This window comes from Protopterus annectens, chromosome 1.part1 (genome assembly GCF_019279795.1).
Source record: "Protopterus annectens isolate FY-2018-M chromosome 1.part1, PAN1.0, whole genome shotgun sequence".
NCBI lineage: Eukaryota > Metazoa > Chordata > Ceratodontiformes > Protopteridae > Protopterus > Protopterus annectens.
This window is the reverse complement of record NC_056726.1, coordinates 1,100,053,862-1,100,070,373: the sequence shown is the minus strand read 5'-3', so window position 1 is coordinate 1,100,070,373 and position 16,512 is coordinate 1,100,053,862. Positions and strand designations below refer to the sequence as shown.

At 40.4% G+C, this 16,512-nt stretch overlaps 1 protein-coding gene across 1 annotated transcript in view; it reads left to right on the top strand.

The window, feature by feature from the left end:
* The window catches only part of LOC122815490 (vomeronasal type-2 receptor 26-like), a 204,490-nt gene that overhangs the window by 172,743 nt on the left and 15,235 nt on the right, over positions 1 to 16,512 (top strand). Inside the window, exon 6 of the mRNA XM_044088030.1 lies at positions 7,372 to 7,495. Within this exon, the coding sequence (XP_043943965.1) occupies positions 7,372 to 7,495 (124 nt within the window). The remainder of the gene's footprint in view (positions 1 to 7,371; positions 7,496 to 16,512) is intronic.

Below are 16,512 nucleotides of genomic sequence, written 5' to 3'. Positions count from 1 at the left end.
TAACAACCGTCGTCACTTCTGCTTTATAAAGTCATGTTGTCTGCCTTCTCTAGGGCCACTAACAACCGTTGTCACTTATGCTTTATAAAGTCATGTTGTTTGCCTTCTCTAGACTCAGTAACAACCGTCGTCACTTCTGCTTTATAAAGTCATGTTGTCTGCCTTCTCTAGGGTCACTAACAGCCATCGTCACTTCTGCTTTATAAAGTCATGTTGTCTGCCTTCTCTATGCTCATTATTTTTACCGGTCTATCCCAAAGAATACTGCCAACTCTCCTTACACAGCCATCCCAACTACTTTCTTTGCTATACCTTGACAAATATTACAGCTTCAGTTGATGCGTCTTTCCCTGGTCATTCTCCAGTCTGCTCATGTGTCTCTGTTCATAGGTTCATAGGTTTATACTAGGCTATCTGCCCTAAGGCATTTATAAGCCTAGCCCAGAGTTTTTGTGGCTTGCGCCACCCCTTATGTTAAAAAATAATGTGCCCATTAGTTTGTTGTGCCTCTGTCCAGCAGTGACACAGAGATGATTCCCGGGGTAAACCTACGATCTCCCATCCACCGGTCAAGATTTCTCTTGAACAGAGCCAGCGAGGTGCTCTGCCTCACATGGACCGGGATTTTATTCCACAACATAGGGAGTCTCTGGGTGACAAATCTATCCCTCTAGCATGTCCTATTTATATCCGTGCTAAGGTTTAAGTCGCTTGCTCTAGTGGATCTGGTAGATTTGGATTTTTTGAGGTTGAGCATGTCCATTAATTCCGGGTTGGACATGGCCTTGTATGTCAGGCACAGGTCACCTCTGAGCAGGCGGTATGCGACTGAATAGAGCTGGAGTTTCTTCAGTCTGGCAGCATATGACAGATTTTGGAGTCCCTTTATCCTTTTGGTGAGGAACTTTTGGGGTCTCTCCAATTGCTGCAGGTGTCGGGTGAGATACATCCCGAATAGGGCATTGTACTCGATCATTGGTCTGATAAGTGAAGAGTACAGGGGAACAATGACCTCACTTGATCTGGATGTGAATCCCTTCATGATCAGGTGGGCAATGTTGAAGGTTTTTCTAACCACTTTAGCAATGTGAGTGTCAAAAGAAAGGCGACTGTCAACCTGGGTCCCCAGGTCCCTGATAACCTCTTCTGTGCTTAGTGGATTGCCACCTATATGGTAGCTTGGGGTTACCTTGTTTTTCCCGAAGGGTATGACTATACATTTTTTGGCATTTAACTTCAGGCCATGGCTCTGGCACCAGCTATCAGTTTCCGTGAGACCCCTCTGAAGGATATCTGTGTCCGATGTACTTTCCACTATGGCTCCCAGTTTGCAGTCATCTGCAAACTTTGTCAGCCATAGTCCTCCTATGTTAGCCTGTACTTCTGAGAAGTAGATGCCGAACAACAGGGGGCCAAGGACTGAGCCCTGTGGGACACCACTTGTGACCAGCTTGGAGTCTGACATGGCGCCAGCTACTCTACCCTGTGGATTCTGTCCTTTAGCCAGTTTGCAACCCATCTTGTGACATATGGGTTTACATTTAAGCTGGTAAGTTTCTCTATAATACCCGAGTGGTGTATTGTGTCGAAAGCTTTTGCAAGGTCAAGGTAGGCTGTATGGACTGGCTTTCCCTCATCAATGGCCTTGGTGACTGTTTCGAAGAAGTCGACCAAGTTCAAAAGGCATGATCTGACCATGACAAAGCCAAACTGGGTCGGGTCCAATGTCTGCAAGTCCCCTATGTCTTTGTTTATGAGTTCCATTATGATCCTCTCCATAGCTTTGCGGACCAGGCTTGTTAAGCTTATGAGCCGGTAATTACCAGGGTCCGTAGAGGCACCGCCTTTGTGGAGTAGGACCACAGTTGTCGTACGCCACTCCTTGGGCATGTATCCTGTGGTAAGGCTAAGATTAAACAGCTGCCTTATGTGCGGGTTTAGTTCCTCATTGAGTTCGTGTAGCACACAGCCGGGGACACCATCCGGTCCCATTGATGCTGTGTTTTAGCTTTAGAGAGAGCAGCTTTCACCTGCGCATTGGAGATGTCTGGGAGGCTGCACTCCGCTGGGATAGTTATCTCTCCTTTTGGGGGTGAAGTTTGCACTGAACCTGTCTGCCAGTATGTTGGCAATGTCTGTGGGTTCAGTGATTTTTGTATCATTTTGGACTAATTCTGAGCATATCTGGGAGTTTCCACCCAGGTTTCTAACATAGCTGAAGAAGGCCTTATGATTGTCTTTTGAATCTATGGCAATTTTTCTCTCAAAGTTGGCCTTGAATGATTTTATGAGTGCTCGTATTTTTTTACTAATAATGATCAAAGGTGTCTTCTCTTTTATGGATTTTGCTCTGTCATGTAACAGCTTCCTCCTCTTATTGTAAAGTTTGTTTATGGCTGGGGTCCACCAGACTGGACGTTTGCCCTTGGTGGAAAGAGTCTTGGTTTTATTAGGGATTGCCTGATCCATGCAGTCCTGGAGGTGTTCATAGAAGGCATTTGTAAGGGCTTCCGCAGCTTTGGTTGTGGTTTCCACTGTCTCAGGGGCCTTGAAGGATACCACACCAGTCTTGAGTAGTGTGAAGTTTGCTTTAGAGAAGTTCTTCACTGTGGTCTTTTTTGTTTGGGGTGGGGGCGGGATGTGGATATCCAGTGAGATTAGTTTATGATCTGATCTCACCAATGAGGGATATACTTCCGGTGTGGAGCATTTTGTCCCCATGTTTGTGATGATGAGATCTAGTATATTTTCTCCTCTTGTGGGAACGGTGACTAGTTGTTCCATAGCATTTGAATTTATGAACTCCAGGAACCTTTGGGCTAGAAAGTTAGGGCTTGAGTAATGTTCCCAGTCTATATTCGGGTAGTTGAAGTCACCCAATATAATGGTGTTTGAAGATACTTTTATACCCTCCAGTGTCTTCAGGAAGGCTGTGTGGGGTTCCTGAGTTTGAGAGGGTGGCCTGTAGCATGCTACAAATTGTAGAGCAGTTTTGCCTATGGTTAATTGCACCTAGATGGTTTCCGATGCTTCGTGCGTTGCCACTAACCTGGAGGTGTGGGTATCCTTGATGAATATGGATACACCCCCTCCTTTTGTGGTGTGGTCCGGGTTTTGGGGCTGGAACGCATGATATGAGGTAAAACCTGATAGTGCCGGGGTGCTCTCAGGAGCCTTGAACCAGGTTTCAGTCACAGCACAGACATCGATGTTCTCCATACTGAGAAGGGCCTTGAGTGCATGCATTTTGAGATTTAGACTTCTGGCATTGAGCAGCATTACCCTTAGTTTCTTCCCATTTTTGTTTTCTAGGGTGGTAGGTTTAGAATTTGAGCCTTGCCTAAAAAGGCACTATGGGGGTGGCAAGAGCCTTAGCCAATATCCGGAATCCCAGGGGTGACAGGTGCAAGCCGTCCCTTGCGAAGCAGTGTGGCTTGTCAAGCATGTCATCCCAGGCAGACAGACACTGGATCCCCTTTGAATGACACCAGAAATTAAGCCAATTGTTAAAGCTGATCATCTTGTCTCTATATTGTAGCATCATTCTTGGTGAAGGAAGGATGCTGCTCAGGGTCAGGGTCATACCTGCCTGGGCTACATAATCAGAGAGCTCCTCTATGTCTCTTTTCATGTAGTCCAGGGAGGTACATCTCAGGTCGTTCACACCAGCATGGACAATGACTGTGTCATATTTGTACTTGCTGTGGAGTGACCCGAGGGCTTGTGTTATGTGGCGGATTCTAGCCCGATAGGCAGCTTACTGTGACCCTCTCCTTGTTCAGCCTGGTGAGTGGGACGTCAGTGTGTCTGACTATGGAGTCACCTATGACAAGTATGTTTGGTGTTGTATTTGGCCTTAAGGGCTGTGACTGCTTTGCACACTGATTTTGTGTTTTATGTGTTGCCTGTGGTGTGTCATGAGGTGGCAGTTGCTTGGGTGTCTGCTTTGGAGGCCTCTGCTGTTTAGGTAAATTTTTGCTCAGAGCCTCTGAGTATGTCTTTGTGTGTTTATGTGTTTGATTCATTGTTGTAATAGCTTTATGTGAGACTGGTTTTGTGGTGTGTGTAGTTGCCTTCTCCTCCTGTCTGGTCTTGCCAGTCCTGAGTTGAGAGAGCTCAGCCTCCAGTTTGGCTAAATAGCTGCATCTCTCACAAGTATTTGTGTTATGTGGGAGGAGGAGAGGGTTGTTGATCCACATCTCACTTTCCCATCCAGGCCCCCTGCCTCTCTGCTCTGCTGCAGGTAAGGAATGTCGTATTCAGTATGTTCAGTCGATCTCTAACCTCTTCATCTTGCTATCTCCAGCAGTTTGTTAGCTGGCACAGAAGGTTAAGGCTGTGAGCTACAGCCTCTTCATCTTGCTATCTCCAGCAGTTTGTTAGCTGGCACAGAAGGTTAAGGCTGTGAGCTACAGCCTCTTCATCTTGCTATCTCCAGCAGTTTGTTAGTTGGCACAGAAGGTTAAGGCTGTGATGTACAGTTCCTATGGTACAGAGCTTGAATTTCTTATTCCTCATTTGCCATCTTTGTGACCTTGAACAAGTCACCTAACCAGACACCTCTCCTGGTTTGCCCCTAAAAAGAGACTGTGTACCCAGTGGGCCTTCCTGGCTAAAATGGGTATTAATATTACCACTCCCTAAATTTTATAGTGTAATACCACCAAATACTCTCCTCCAACATTTGACATGATATCTGAAAACATTTTTTGCATATACTTGATCTCCCTAGCTGTCTTTCATAACCTTTAACACTTTATCCTGAATTCATATTAGCTTATTGTGTTTGTACAGTTTAATACGTGTAGATGCAACTACTCTTTTCTCAGCTGTTATGGCAACCGTTTGCTACCCATTCACTCTGTTTCCAAGGTGCCATTTTGGCTGTGCAGTGTTAGTATACATGGCTCATTTTCAGGCAACTGTGTGGACAGTGGTGTAATGCTAAGGACCAGAACAATGGTAAACAGCAGAATCTGTAGAACAAAGGTGACATAAAACCTCAGGTACCAGAACAATGGTAAACAGCAGAATCCGTAGAACAAAGGTGACATAAAACCTCAGGTACCAGAACAATGGTAAACAGCAGAATCCGTAGAACAAAGGTGACATAAAACCTCAAGGAAAAAAACAATGGTAAACAGCAGAATCCGTAGAACAAAGGTGACATAAAACCTTAAGGACCAGAACAATGGTAAACAGCAGAATCCGTAGAACAAAGGTGACATAAAACCTTAAGGACCAGAACAATGGTAAACAGCAGAATCCGTAGAACAAAGATGACATAAAACCTCAAAAAGCACATTCTATTGAACTCTGTAGATTATTATTATGAATTTTAATATCACAACATTACTTTTTTAATGGAATTGTTATGATTTTTCTAGCAGTTAGTAGATACAATATAGCCTTTCTTTGTTACTTTATAAGTTGTTTAGTACAAACAACTGTTCATTTTTTGAGTAGTTCTTCTCCATAGGTTAGTAATAGGCTAACTGCTCTTGTGGGCCAATTAAGCCTAGGAAATTATTTCATGTGAGAATCAAACCCTGAACCTTGTCTCTGTAAGGCAAACACCTTAATCATTATACCAACCTCCCATCCCCTATTAGTCCTTTCTCTTGTACTATCCCTAGACATCCTGTGATACTAGCAAAGGAATTAAACCTCCACGAAGCATGATCATAATATAGTAAGGGTATTAAAAAAAAATAAATAAAGGTTTTGTATGCTACTCATAGCACCCCTATTGGGCAGAAAGAACAACTCAATACTCCACAAAGTGAAATTCTACATGCACATACTTGTGCAGGCAATATTTCAGGTGCAGTGTACACACGTTCCTTGCTAGGCTCACCTACCCCAAGGTTCCCTAGACATAAGTGCTGCACCCCTGGACCTTCTCCTATGTGATGCTTTTAAGATAAACATGCTACAACACTTCCTGTAAGACAGGCAAGTCAGCATTCCCTTTTCACACTCAAAACTACACCACTGGCTCATTCAGTGCTTCAGCAGCTAGCCAAACCTTAGACTTCTTTGGTATATTCAACTCCATAATCGTTATGATATACCTCCAGCTTGGCTTTTGGTGACTAATCAGAGATGGAATGGTACACTTGGACTACATGTGATGTCAAGTTCAACAGACAACATTAGACACAAAATGACCAAAAAACAAATGATTAAACCATATTACATATTGTAAGTAAAAGGCACTTGTGAAGATTTTTTTTTCTCTTGCTGTTTATGTCTCCTATTTCTTCCTTGTTTCACACTTTAGCCAATTAGGATGTTTCCTTTGTGACGTACCTTTTCACATACTGTTTATTTTACATCACTTTTTGTCCAGTACTGTCTGTTGTATTACTCACCTGTATTAATCCTGTATGGAATTGTTTATTGTACTGCTTTTTGAGTATGTGTCAACAAATCAGTCCACCCACCTGGTTAACAGATAAAAAATAAACCCTGCAATTAGATTTCCCTTCATCTCCTGCAATACACATCTAATTGTGCTTTTTTATTGTTTATTTATCTATTTATTTAAGTTTGAGTTGAGCTGTATCAGTTTATTTTCCTTTTTGGTAAGATCTGTGCTGGTAAAGCAACGTATTGTATAAACTATAGGTCATTACATACATACTGATAAAGAAAGACAACAGCATTTCTGGAAAACCAGGAGAATAATGTTCAAATCCTTGACTTCCCTTTATACTTCTGTTTTTCTTCTTCATTGGTTACCTACTGCAGGTCAACTGCATGGATTTCTCCTAGCCCTCTGCAATTGAGGTATGTTGCAATTACCAAGTTGCATGCCTCTCAGCCTGCTGAATGTGTAATTTTCATGAATGTATTAATTCGGTGTTCATAACCACCCTCACCCATGCCCTCCATTAAACTACAAGGATCTACACCACAAATTCTGCTGTGCGGTTGCAGCCAGATGGATTTTCTTTCTAGAATGTAATCGCATAGTCAAGCACCATAACATAACAGAACACTGTACCTTCTCTGGTCTTTCTCACTTACCCCGCTGTAGCTGCTATATTATACTACAGCTTTCCCTGCTTTCAGCAGCAGATGCCTAACATCATGTGCTGATGTGCTACACTTTCTAATTTATTTCGTATAAAATATCCTGAAGAAATCTGCATGTATCGTGTTTTATCACTAGACTCTTACCCAGTTAGGTAGTAAACTAGAACGCCTATTACACAGCCTGTTGCAAGTCGATCCATTCCCCTCAACCCGCTATTGAACTATATTTTCCATATTTTCTGACTCGGATCTGCACCATCATTTAGCTGTGACACATGTCCACTCTCACTGTAAGACTGGAGTAGTTTTATATTTCTGTTTCTGTTGCAGACTCCTCAGTCCGTTTGCAGTCACAGTTGCTCCCCAGGATACAGAAAAGCTATTCGTAGAGGACAGCCAATCTGCTGTTATGATTGTGTTCTGTGTTCGGAAGGAGAGATATCAAATCAAACTGGTAAGCATAGCGTTATTCTCATGCAAACCTAAATGCAGATTAGTCTGTGAGCTATCAGCATTAATTAATATAATTTATTAATTTAAAACATTCACATGTCTGAAGATGGAGGTGGATTTCTACCTAAGGATTCTTTTAGTTTATTTTCCTGTTTATTACTTGCATTCTGAGACTGCCGTTTTCTTTCTGTACCTATACGTGTTGTTATTTGAGCTGGCTGTCCTTACTGAAAGGGGTTTGGAACATTAATTTATTCTTAGAGAAGATGCTGTCTTTCACAACTTGTCTTTATTCTCTCTACCTGATTTGAAGAGAAGGCTGGAAATGGGGTTTTGATCTACATGGAAGAGTTTGGGACAGTGAACCCATTTGTATATGGCCTGAGGATGTTTACCACTGCACAGACATGTAAGAATTGTCCTTGTGTTTGTGTTTGTTTATAGAGGATGGAATACAATAGCATTCTGCTTGGAACAGTTTGGGATATTATTCTGCTCTGTAGAGGATTTGGTGAAGATATGGATGTTGCGCTCCTGTTTCTTATCAGTACTCATACTGTTGAGACTGTTGGTACTTAACTGTTATCCAGTCACAGTTGTTGAGTGTTTATTGTATTCTTACTATAACATCATACTATAGCAACATTGTAGCAGCAGTCCTGGACGACTATGTGTAATCTTCCTGATTGTACTCTTTTAGGATTTTGAAACCTTGATCAATGCTTGCTTATTTTTTCATGGTGGCAATTCTTTCTGGAGTGATGGGATTTTTATTATATTGGATAGAGTTAGTATTCATGATGTCCATGGTTTGAATCTGTAGGAGTGCCATCTAGTTTCTGTACTGTTTATATTACAGTGTAATTTAAAGACATTTTATTGTATTCATTTCTTATTTTTAATGTTATTATCAGCTCTGGGTACTTGAAATCCAAATAGCATTTCTATGCTATATCATAGAAACTAACCCACTCTGTATTATAAATACAAATCTATGCTATATTACAGAGAGTAATCCACTAAGTATTATAGAAACAATTTTTTTTATTTTATGTATTTATTATTTGTTTACCGTGAAAGTCCGACTTGGAACAAATACAATTTTCAGCAAAGGCCCAGGGAGAAAAGCTCCAGACACATGTCTTTGTAACATGGGAGGAAACCAGAGTACCCAGAGGAAACCCACACAAACACACAGAGGACATGCAGACTCTTCAGAGAAGGCACTCCAGCCAAGAATCAAAATGGAGAACCTCTTGCTGTGAGGCAACATCACTACCGCTGCACCACTGCACCGTCCCACTCTGTATTATAGTATCTAACCCATGCTATATTATAGATACTAACATGACATGCTGTATTATAATAACTAACCCATGCTACATTATAGAAACTAATCTACTTGCTATTAGAAAAACAAATCTATGCTGTATTATAGAAACTAATCCATGCTGTATTATAGTAAGTAACCCATGCTATATTATAGAAATGAACACACATTGTATTATAGTAACTAATCCATGCTATATTATAGAAACTAATCAACCCTATATTATTGGAACTAATCCACTCTCTGTTATAAAAAAAAAAACTAATCTATGCTATATTATAGAAAATAATTCACTCTATTTTTTAGAAACTGTTCCACCCTATATCTTAGAAACGAACCCACTCTCTGTTATACAGACTAACCTGCTCTGTATTAAAGACGCTACTCCATGCGTGGAAACCTAAGGGTGTGAGTTCTAAACTACAGCTAATGTTGTCCTTTGACCTGTACAATTCTAATCATGTCTAAACAGATGGCTTTCCCTAGATCTGTGTGAGTGTGTTTGCGATCAGAGCACTACACCTGTTTCCATAAAAGGAATCTTGCTCAGTTTACCAAAGAACAGAACATTTCCATTGGCAATGACCATGAAAGTAAAACCTCAAAGTGAGAGCTGACCATTAAAGTCACTGTACATATATCACGCATCAAAAGCTTCCCCAATATATTTGAACTAGCAGTGCATGCATTATGTGGCTTCTAAAGTGTGTGATACAAGTTCTAACATTTAGAAGGAAATGTACTGAGGCCTGTATGAAGTCATGTCAGGCCTGGAAAGGTTGTGCATATGGCAGGTATTGTATCTGCACAAACTATTCTCTTCAAGTAGTAGGGATAACTGCACACATAATTGTTTTTAAGCATTCATACTGCATGGCCTTTATACAGGCAGCACTGTGGGAATCTCAGCTGTTATGTGGTGGGACTGGTAGCCATCAGTTTATGTTTCAGAATCTCATTGCATGTTCTTGGCATAACATGTACTAAATCACTGTCTTACATTGTCACAGGTATGATTTAAGTTTTAGGTAGCATTGTAGAATGGCCGAGGTAACTTGGAGTCTCACAGAACACAAGCCATTGTGCAACCAATTAACCAACATGCTTTCGTAGGAAACTGGGATAAAGTGAGAAAACTGAAACATGAGAGGAGTTACACAAATAGTAAGTAGAGGTCTGGACTGACTTCCAGACAGTAGCGCTGTGAGACAGAGAGCTTATGTCTGTCTGCCCATGCTTGTTTAGAATATTGGTTTCAATACAGACGTAACTATTATGCTGTTTGATGCAGCATTCAGAATTCTGTGTAATCGACGGGCTAAGAGAATGGGCAAACTGTATATTAAACCCTGATCTGAGAAGGAACGTTCTCCAGCAGGGTGTTACTACATGGGTGATGCCCACTGAAAAATGGAGTCTGAATACCATAGACTGTAAGAAAGTTAATGGACACCACTATTTTACAGATGTTAAGCAGTGTTTTTGTTGTTTAGCAGGTGTTAAATCAAAAGAATCACAAAAAAAGAAAGGAAAGTGTGTGTGTGTGCATGTGCATGTGTGTGCGTGTGTGTGCGTGTGTGCGTGTGTGTGCGTGTGTGTGCGTGTGTGTGCGTGTGTGTGTGTGTGTGTGTGTGTGTGTGTGTGTGTGTGTGTGTGTGTGTGTGTGTATGTGTGTGTGTGTGTTTATGTTTTCTTATGTGAGTGTATGCATGTCTGTATGCATGAAAGCAAGTTGTTTCTCTTTGTGTGTGTGTGTGTGTGTGTGTGTGTGTGTGTGTTTATGTTTTCTTATGTGAGTGTATGCATGTCTGTATGCATGAAAGCAAGTTGTTTCTCTTTGTGTGTGTGTGTGTGTGTGTGTGTGTGTGTGTGTGTGTGTGTGTGTGTGTGTGTGTGTGTGTGTGTGTGTGTGTGTGTGTGTGTGTGTGTGTGTGTGTGTGTGCATGTGTAAGAGACAGAGAGAGAGAGAGAGTGAATGAGTGAGATCGACCAGTGGCAGTTGCAGTTAACATGTTTGCATAGTTCTCCACCTCTTAACTCTAGAATTCTGGACAAAGCCTAAAATAAAGGGGAACAAAGGCTGAACAATAAGAACAGATTGTAAACACAGTTATTCTAGTTAAACAAACCCTAAATACTTTGTGTTAAATAACTGACCACTGCAGCATTTAAGAACAAATGTCAATTATGAATCCACAGAATTCCATGCATATGAACTATGGCATTTTTAAGATGATTTGTACTGTATGCCCAACTTGTGTATTTTCTTAATAAAATAGTACATTATATATCAAACCTTTCACAGAATTATCACTTTTGGTCTTCTGAGTTAGAGCTGTAACACAGTATATATTTTATTTCATTTTATTTATTTTTATTTTATTTTGTTAACCAGAGTAAAATGCCGATCCCTAAGACATTTTCCATATTTTTCAGTGATAACCAAACAAGTCAGAACACATACATCAAAGTACAATAATGACTTAGAAATTGACACAATTCTATATAATGATTTACAGGGCAGTGAAGAAACAAAGGATCCAACATTATGTAAGAGACCTGGCCTCTTTGTGCAGATGAATGTTTCTCTTGGTTTAATTAAACTACTGTATGAGTGAAACGTGTATAATTCATGCCACAGTTCCCCAGTTGTTGAGTGAGAAGCAACATATAATTAACAAAGACATAAGCATGCATTACATGTGTTGTGTGCAGGTCTCAAACCACAGAGAGTGAAAGGCCTGCTGGTTTGTTTTGCAATGTTAAATGATGAAAGGATACACATCACAAATACAAAATGTTTATTCATATTTGCTCAAAGTGTTCATACTATGCAACTCTGAACAAATAAATTAAATTGCTTTTCAACCATCCCTGAAAAGAACCACTTGTGCCTAACCGATTTCTCTGGATGGTAAATTAATACATTATAAATAAAATAAAAACTTAAATGTGTATATTGATTATAACCCTCAAAATTTACTATGTTAGTATAGGAAAACGTTCGTGAAATACAAAAAATAGAAAAACATAATCTAAAAAGTGAGTTACAACCTCAACAACTTTCTCACTAATAGAGCAAGTTTTGAAAAAAATATGTTATCACAGAGCATAAACTCCCATTTACACTGTTAATTCTAAGACATATTTCTACCTGTTTGGGAGGCAGTTTAATTTTTTAACATACCAAGGCCAATTACAGGAAGAGTCAGACCTTCAGAAATTGAAAAAAAAAACAAGTAATCTCTGTGGTATCCCCGAAGTCTCAAAACAAGCCACTAAACAAGTGTAGTGGGTCCAAAAACAAAACAGTGTAAGAAACGTCTCTGTGTGGAAGATTTTCAGTCCATATATCTCTAGTTAATCACTGTATATTAATCAGATCAGACAAAAGTAGTAGAAAGTAGCTAACTTAAACTCGTCAAGTAAAAAAAATAATAAAAGATATATAATTGTACAGAAATACTAAGTATTCGAAAGTAATCCAAGTAAGGCAGGCAGTCTGTTTCCAGTCAAAAATCCTTTATTAAGTACACAGACAAGTGATCCAACTTGAATCCCTTGTCTGTGTACTTAATAAAGGATTTTCGTCAGGAAACCGACTGCCTGCCTTGCTTGGATTACTTTTGAATACTTAGTATTTCTGTACTATATATATATTTTTTTTTACTTAAGATGAGTTTAAGTTCAGTAATTCTACTACTTTTGTCTGATCTGATTACTATACAGTGATTAACTAGAAATATATGGACTGAAAATCTTCCACACAGAGAAGTTTCTTACACTGTTTTGTTTACCTTCAGAAATTAAAGACATTCATCATGGACTGGTGGTGGTTAGCAAGTTGGAGAAGGGGTTGCTTTTTATAAGTACACAAAGATAGTTATGTAAAGAGACGGGTGTCATCACAGCACAGTTATGACAGTGTCACTGCTGTCACTCCCATTGGACAGCACAGTGGTGCAGCGGTAGCATTGTCACCTCACAGCAAGAGGTTCACCGGTTCAATTTTTGTCTGGGGTGCCTTCTGTGCGGAGTCTGCATGTCCTCCCTGCATTCATGTGGGTTTCCTCTGGGTGCTCCAATTTCCTCCCACATTACAAAGACATGCATCTGGAGCCTTTCTCCCTGGGCCACCGCTGAAAATTGGCTTCATTCCAAGTTGGACTGTCCCGGTTAACAAATGTTAAATAAACAAAAATAAATAAATTGTGGCATTGCCTTTCTATCTTGCGTAAGTGTAAAAGTAAATGATAGGCAGTATCACCGAGCAGGAACATAAACTGTGGTTTACTTTTAGCTTCAGTCTGCTGACTAGGTCCAGGCTAATATCCTGCAGGAGCAGAGTTCAATCCCAGATGTGCTTATAACAGTGTAGGAGCCAACTTAGTGCAGTTCACCCACATAACGGGTCAATGGATGAATGTCAGTAAATGGACTGATATGCATTGCTAAGGTATTAGCAGTGGGTAATAATTACTGAACACAGTGAGAGGAGCCTTGGTTGAGTGCAACACCTTATTGACATGACAATGAGAGCTGAAAGACACCAGAGTACATAAAGCATACAGCTGTATGCAAGACAATGCAAAATCCAATATAGCAATGTCAAGTTCACTGTCTGAAGTAACTTCATAAATTTCTGCATATTCATAGGATCATAGGAGGTTACCAGGCTAACAGGTCAAAAGCCCTTACAAGCCTAGCCAGTTTAACCCAATTTTTTCCCAATTTTCTCTCCCTAAAGAAAATGTAACAAGGATCAGCAAGTGGGGTTTTGACAATCATTACAGACTTCCTCTTGTACTTGATGATGGTCAGGAAAGGGCTCTGCTTCATGTGACTAGGACGCCTATTACAGAGGAGGGGCAATCTCTGGGACACATAACTGTCATGCAAGCATGATATATTCATGTCAGAGGTCAGGTTTAGATCCTTGGAGTGGGTAACCCTCATGCAGTTAGTTTTATGAATATGCAAGATTTCCATCAGGGCTGGGTCAGAGAGTGTTTTGTAGGTCGGGTATAGATCACCCCTCAGTAATCAGTAGAAAACTGAATTCAGTGACAGAACTTTTAAGTGGTCCGCATATGACATGTTAATTATACTCTGTATTTTTTTGGTGGCCCACATATGACATGTTAATTATGCTCTGTATTATTTTTGGTGAAGAACTTCTGAGGATGCTCCAACTGTTGCAAGTGCCTGGTGAGGTGCATGCCAAAAGGTGCATTGTACTCGATTATTGATGTGATTAGGGCCAAGTACAGTGGTACTATGACATCGTTAGATCTGGATGCCAAGCCCTTACTTATAAGCTGAGCCACATAGAATGATTTCTTAACCACTGTGAACACATGGTGGTCAAAGTTCAGGTTACTATCTATCTGAGTACCCAGATTTGTCACCACTGGGTCCCCCTCTTGGGGGAGGGGTGCTATCAATATTGTAATTTGCAGGGGTATTTGAATTCCCCAAGGGTATTATTATGCACTTCTTCACATTTAGTTGTGGCCGTGGCTCTGGCACCAGTCATTAGTCTGTATCAGACCTTTCTGTGGGATATCGTCATCATTTGGGGACATACTGATTGTCCTCAACTTGCAGTCATCATCAAACTTGATCAGCCAAAGACCATCTATATTCACCTTGACATCTGAAAAGAATATCCTAAACAGGAAGGGGGCCTAGCACTGAGCCCTGCGGTACTCTGCTGGTGACTGGCTTCTTGCTGGATGTGGATTTCCCCACTCTAATTACCTGTGTCCTATCCAGAGCCATTTGACTATCCGTCTGATGATGGAGGACTATTACTAAAACTAAAAACTTGCTCCAATGCCTGTGACAATCTTCCCCCAGAATACCTGAAAATAGCTTCTGGCAGTAGCTCATATTCTATAAGCATACTTATAAGCAGATCAATTCTAGAGTCCCATGTTCCCATTGCCTGGAAAAAGGCCTTCAACATCCCTATCCAAAAAGGTGGCAGTAATACAGACATCACTAACTTCCAACCCATAGCCATTATCCCCGAATCTCCAAACTATGTGTCAATTCATAACTTCTCAACTACCTTCTGGACAACCATTTACTATCTCCTACAAAGCATGGCTTCAAACCTGGCCATAGTACTACAACCATCCTTCTCTCATTTATGGATACAACCCTATTCTTTGACTTTTCCAAGGCCTTCTATACCATCTGTCACCATCTTCTCCTCTCTAACCTCAGTCTGTTCCCCCCAACTCTAAAGTGGTTTTCCAGTTACTTAAATCAAAGGCAACAGTCTGTTAGATGACAAAATGCCATCTCTCCTTATCTTAGTCCCTCCACTGGCATTCCCCAAGGTTCCATACTTGGACCAATCCTATTTAGTATATTTATAAACAACTTCTACTCAACCCTATCTCAAGGTACCATAAATCAGTATGCAGATGACTCCATCATCATCTGCTCTGCCAACTCTATCTCTGAATTACTTATTCTGACTCAAAAATCCTTCTCCTCATCTGAAATCTTGATGCACAACAACCACCTTCCCTAAATTCCAAAACAATCTAAACTCATACTCTTCAACCCTAAAAAATCAACCCCCTTAAATAAATCAGAGTTCTCCATCTTCTCTCTCAACAAATCACTAATAGAGGTCATTCCCCACACAGAACATCTTGGAATCACTATTAATGAACATATGAAATTTGACCTTCATAAACAACAAAATATCCAGAAAACACACTTTATACAAGGTACCCTCTATAGGCAGAATTACTTCCTAACTCCATCCACATGAATAACCCTAGCCACAACATACCTTCTGCCTTCTTACCTCTATGGTGCCCCTCTACTTCTTAAGGTACAAAACTCCTCCAAACACAAACTTGAGTCTTGCTACAAGCCAAATTTGCAACTAACCCCCAATACTCTACCAATCACTGCACTGTTCTTTGTTCCCTAAATTGGCTAGAACTACCAAACTATCTCTCCTACCTGCAACTAACCACAGCTCATAAAACAGACTTCAGACCCCAAGAATGTCCTTCTTAAGCTCAACATTCAACCACTGCCACCCAAATAGGCCCCTTAGATCAGGGGATCAAAAACTACTACAGGTCCATAAACCTAATTTTCTCCTGGGAAGCTACTTTACTCTCACTCAATAGCTAAGAATTAGAATGCCTTGCCTGTAACTATTAAATCAGTTCCAAACCCCCCTCTCATTTTAAAATTTATCTCCATTTCCATCTTTCTTCATGCTGGAAATGCACTCACACTAAGCCCCCATAATATCTCATCCCCTCATCCTATCCCCCTAGTCACCTGTATTTAACACCGCCACTGTATTTAGAACTCATACTAACAAATATCCAGTGCTGTACAATCATACTGATTGTACAAAGTGGTAACTATGACAACTGTCATGTTTTAAAACTTGTGCTTAGTACTCCTATTTTATTGATTGCAATGTATTTACAAACTCATTGAAATGTTTGACTTCTTTATAACTTTAAATTGTTATTTTTTGTAACGTGGAACTTTTCTCCCCAGGCATCCATGGAAAATGGGTTATGTTGGCCCAATGGACTATTCCGGTAAACAAAACCAAATAAATAAATAAAATAAATAAATGTAGAGGTTTATGGCCAATTATGTGAGTTTATCTACAGTATCTGAGTGGGGTATTTTGTCAA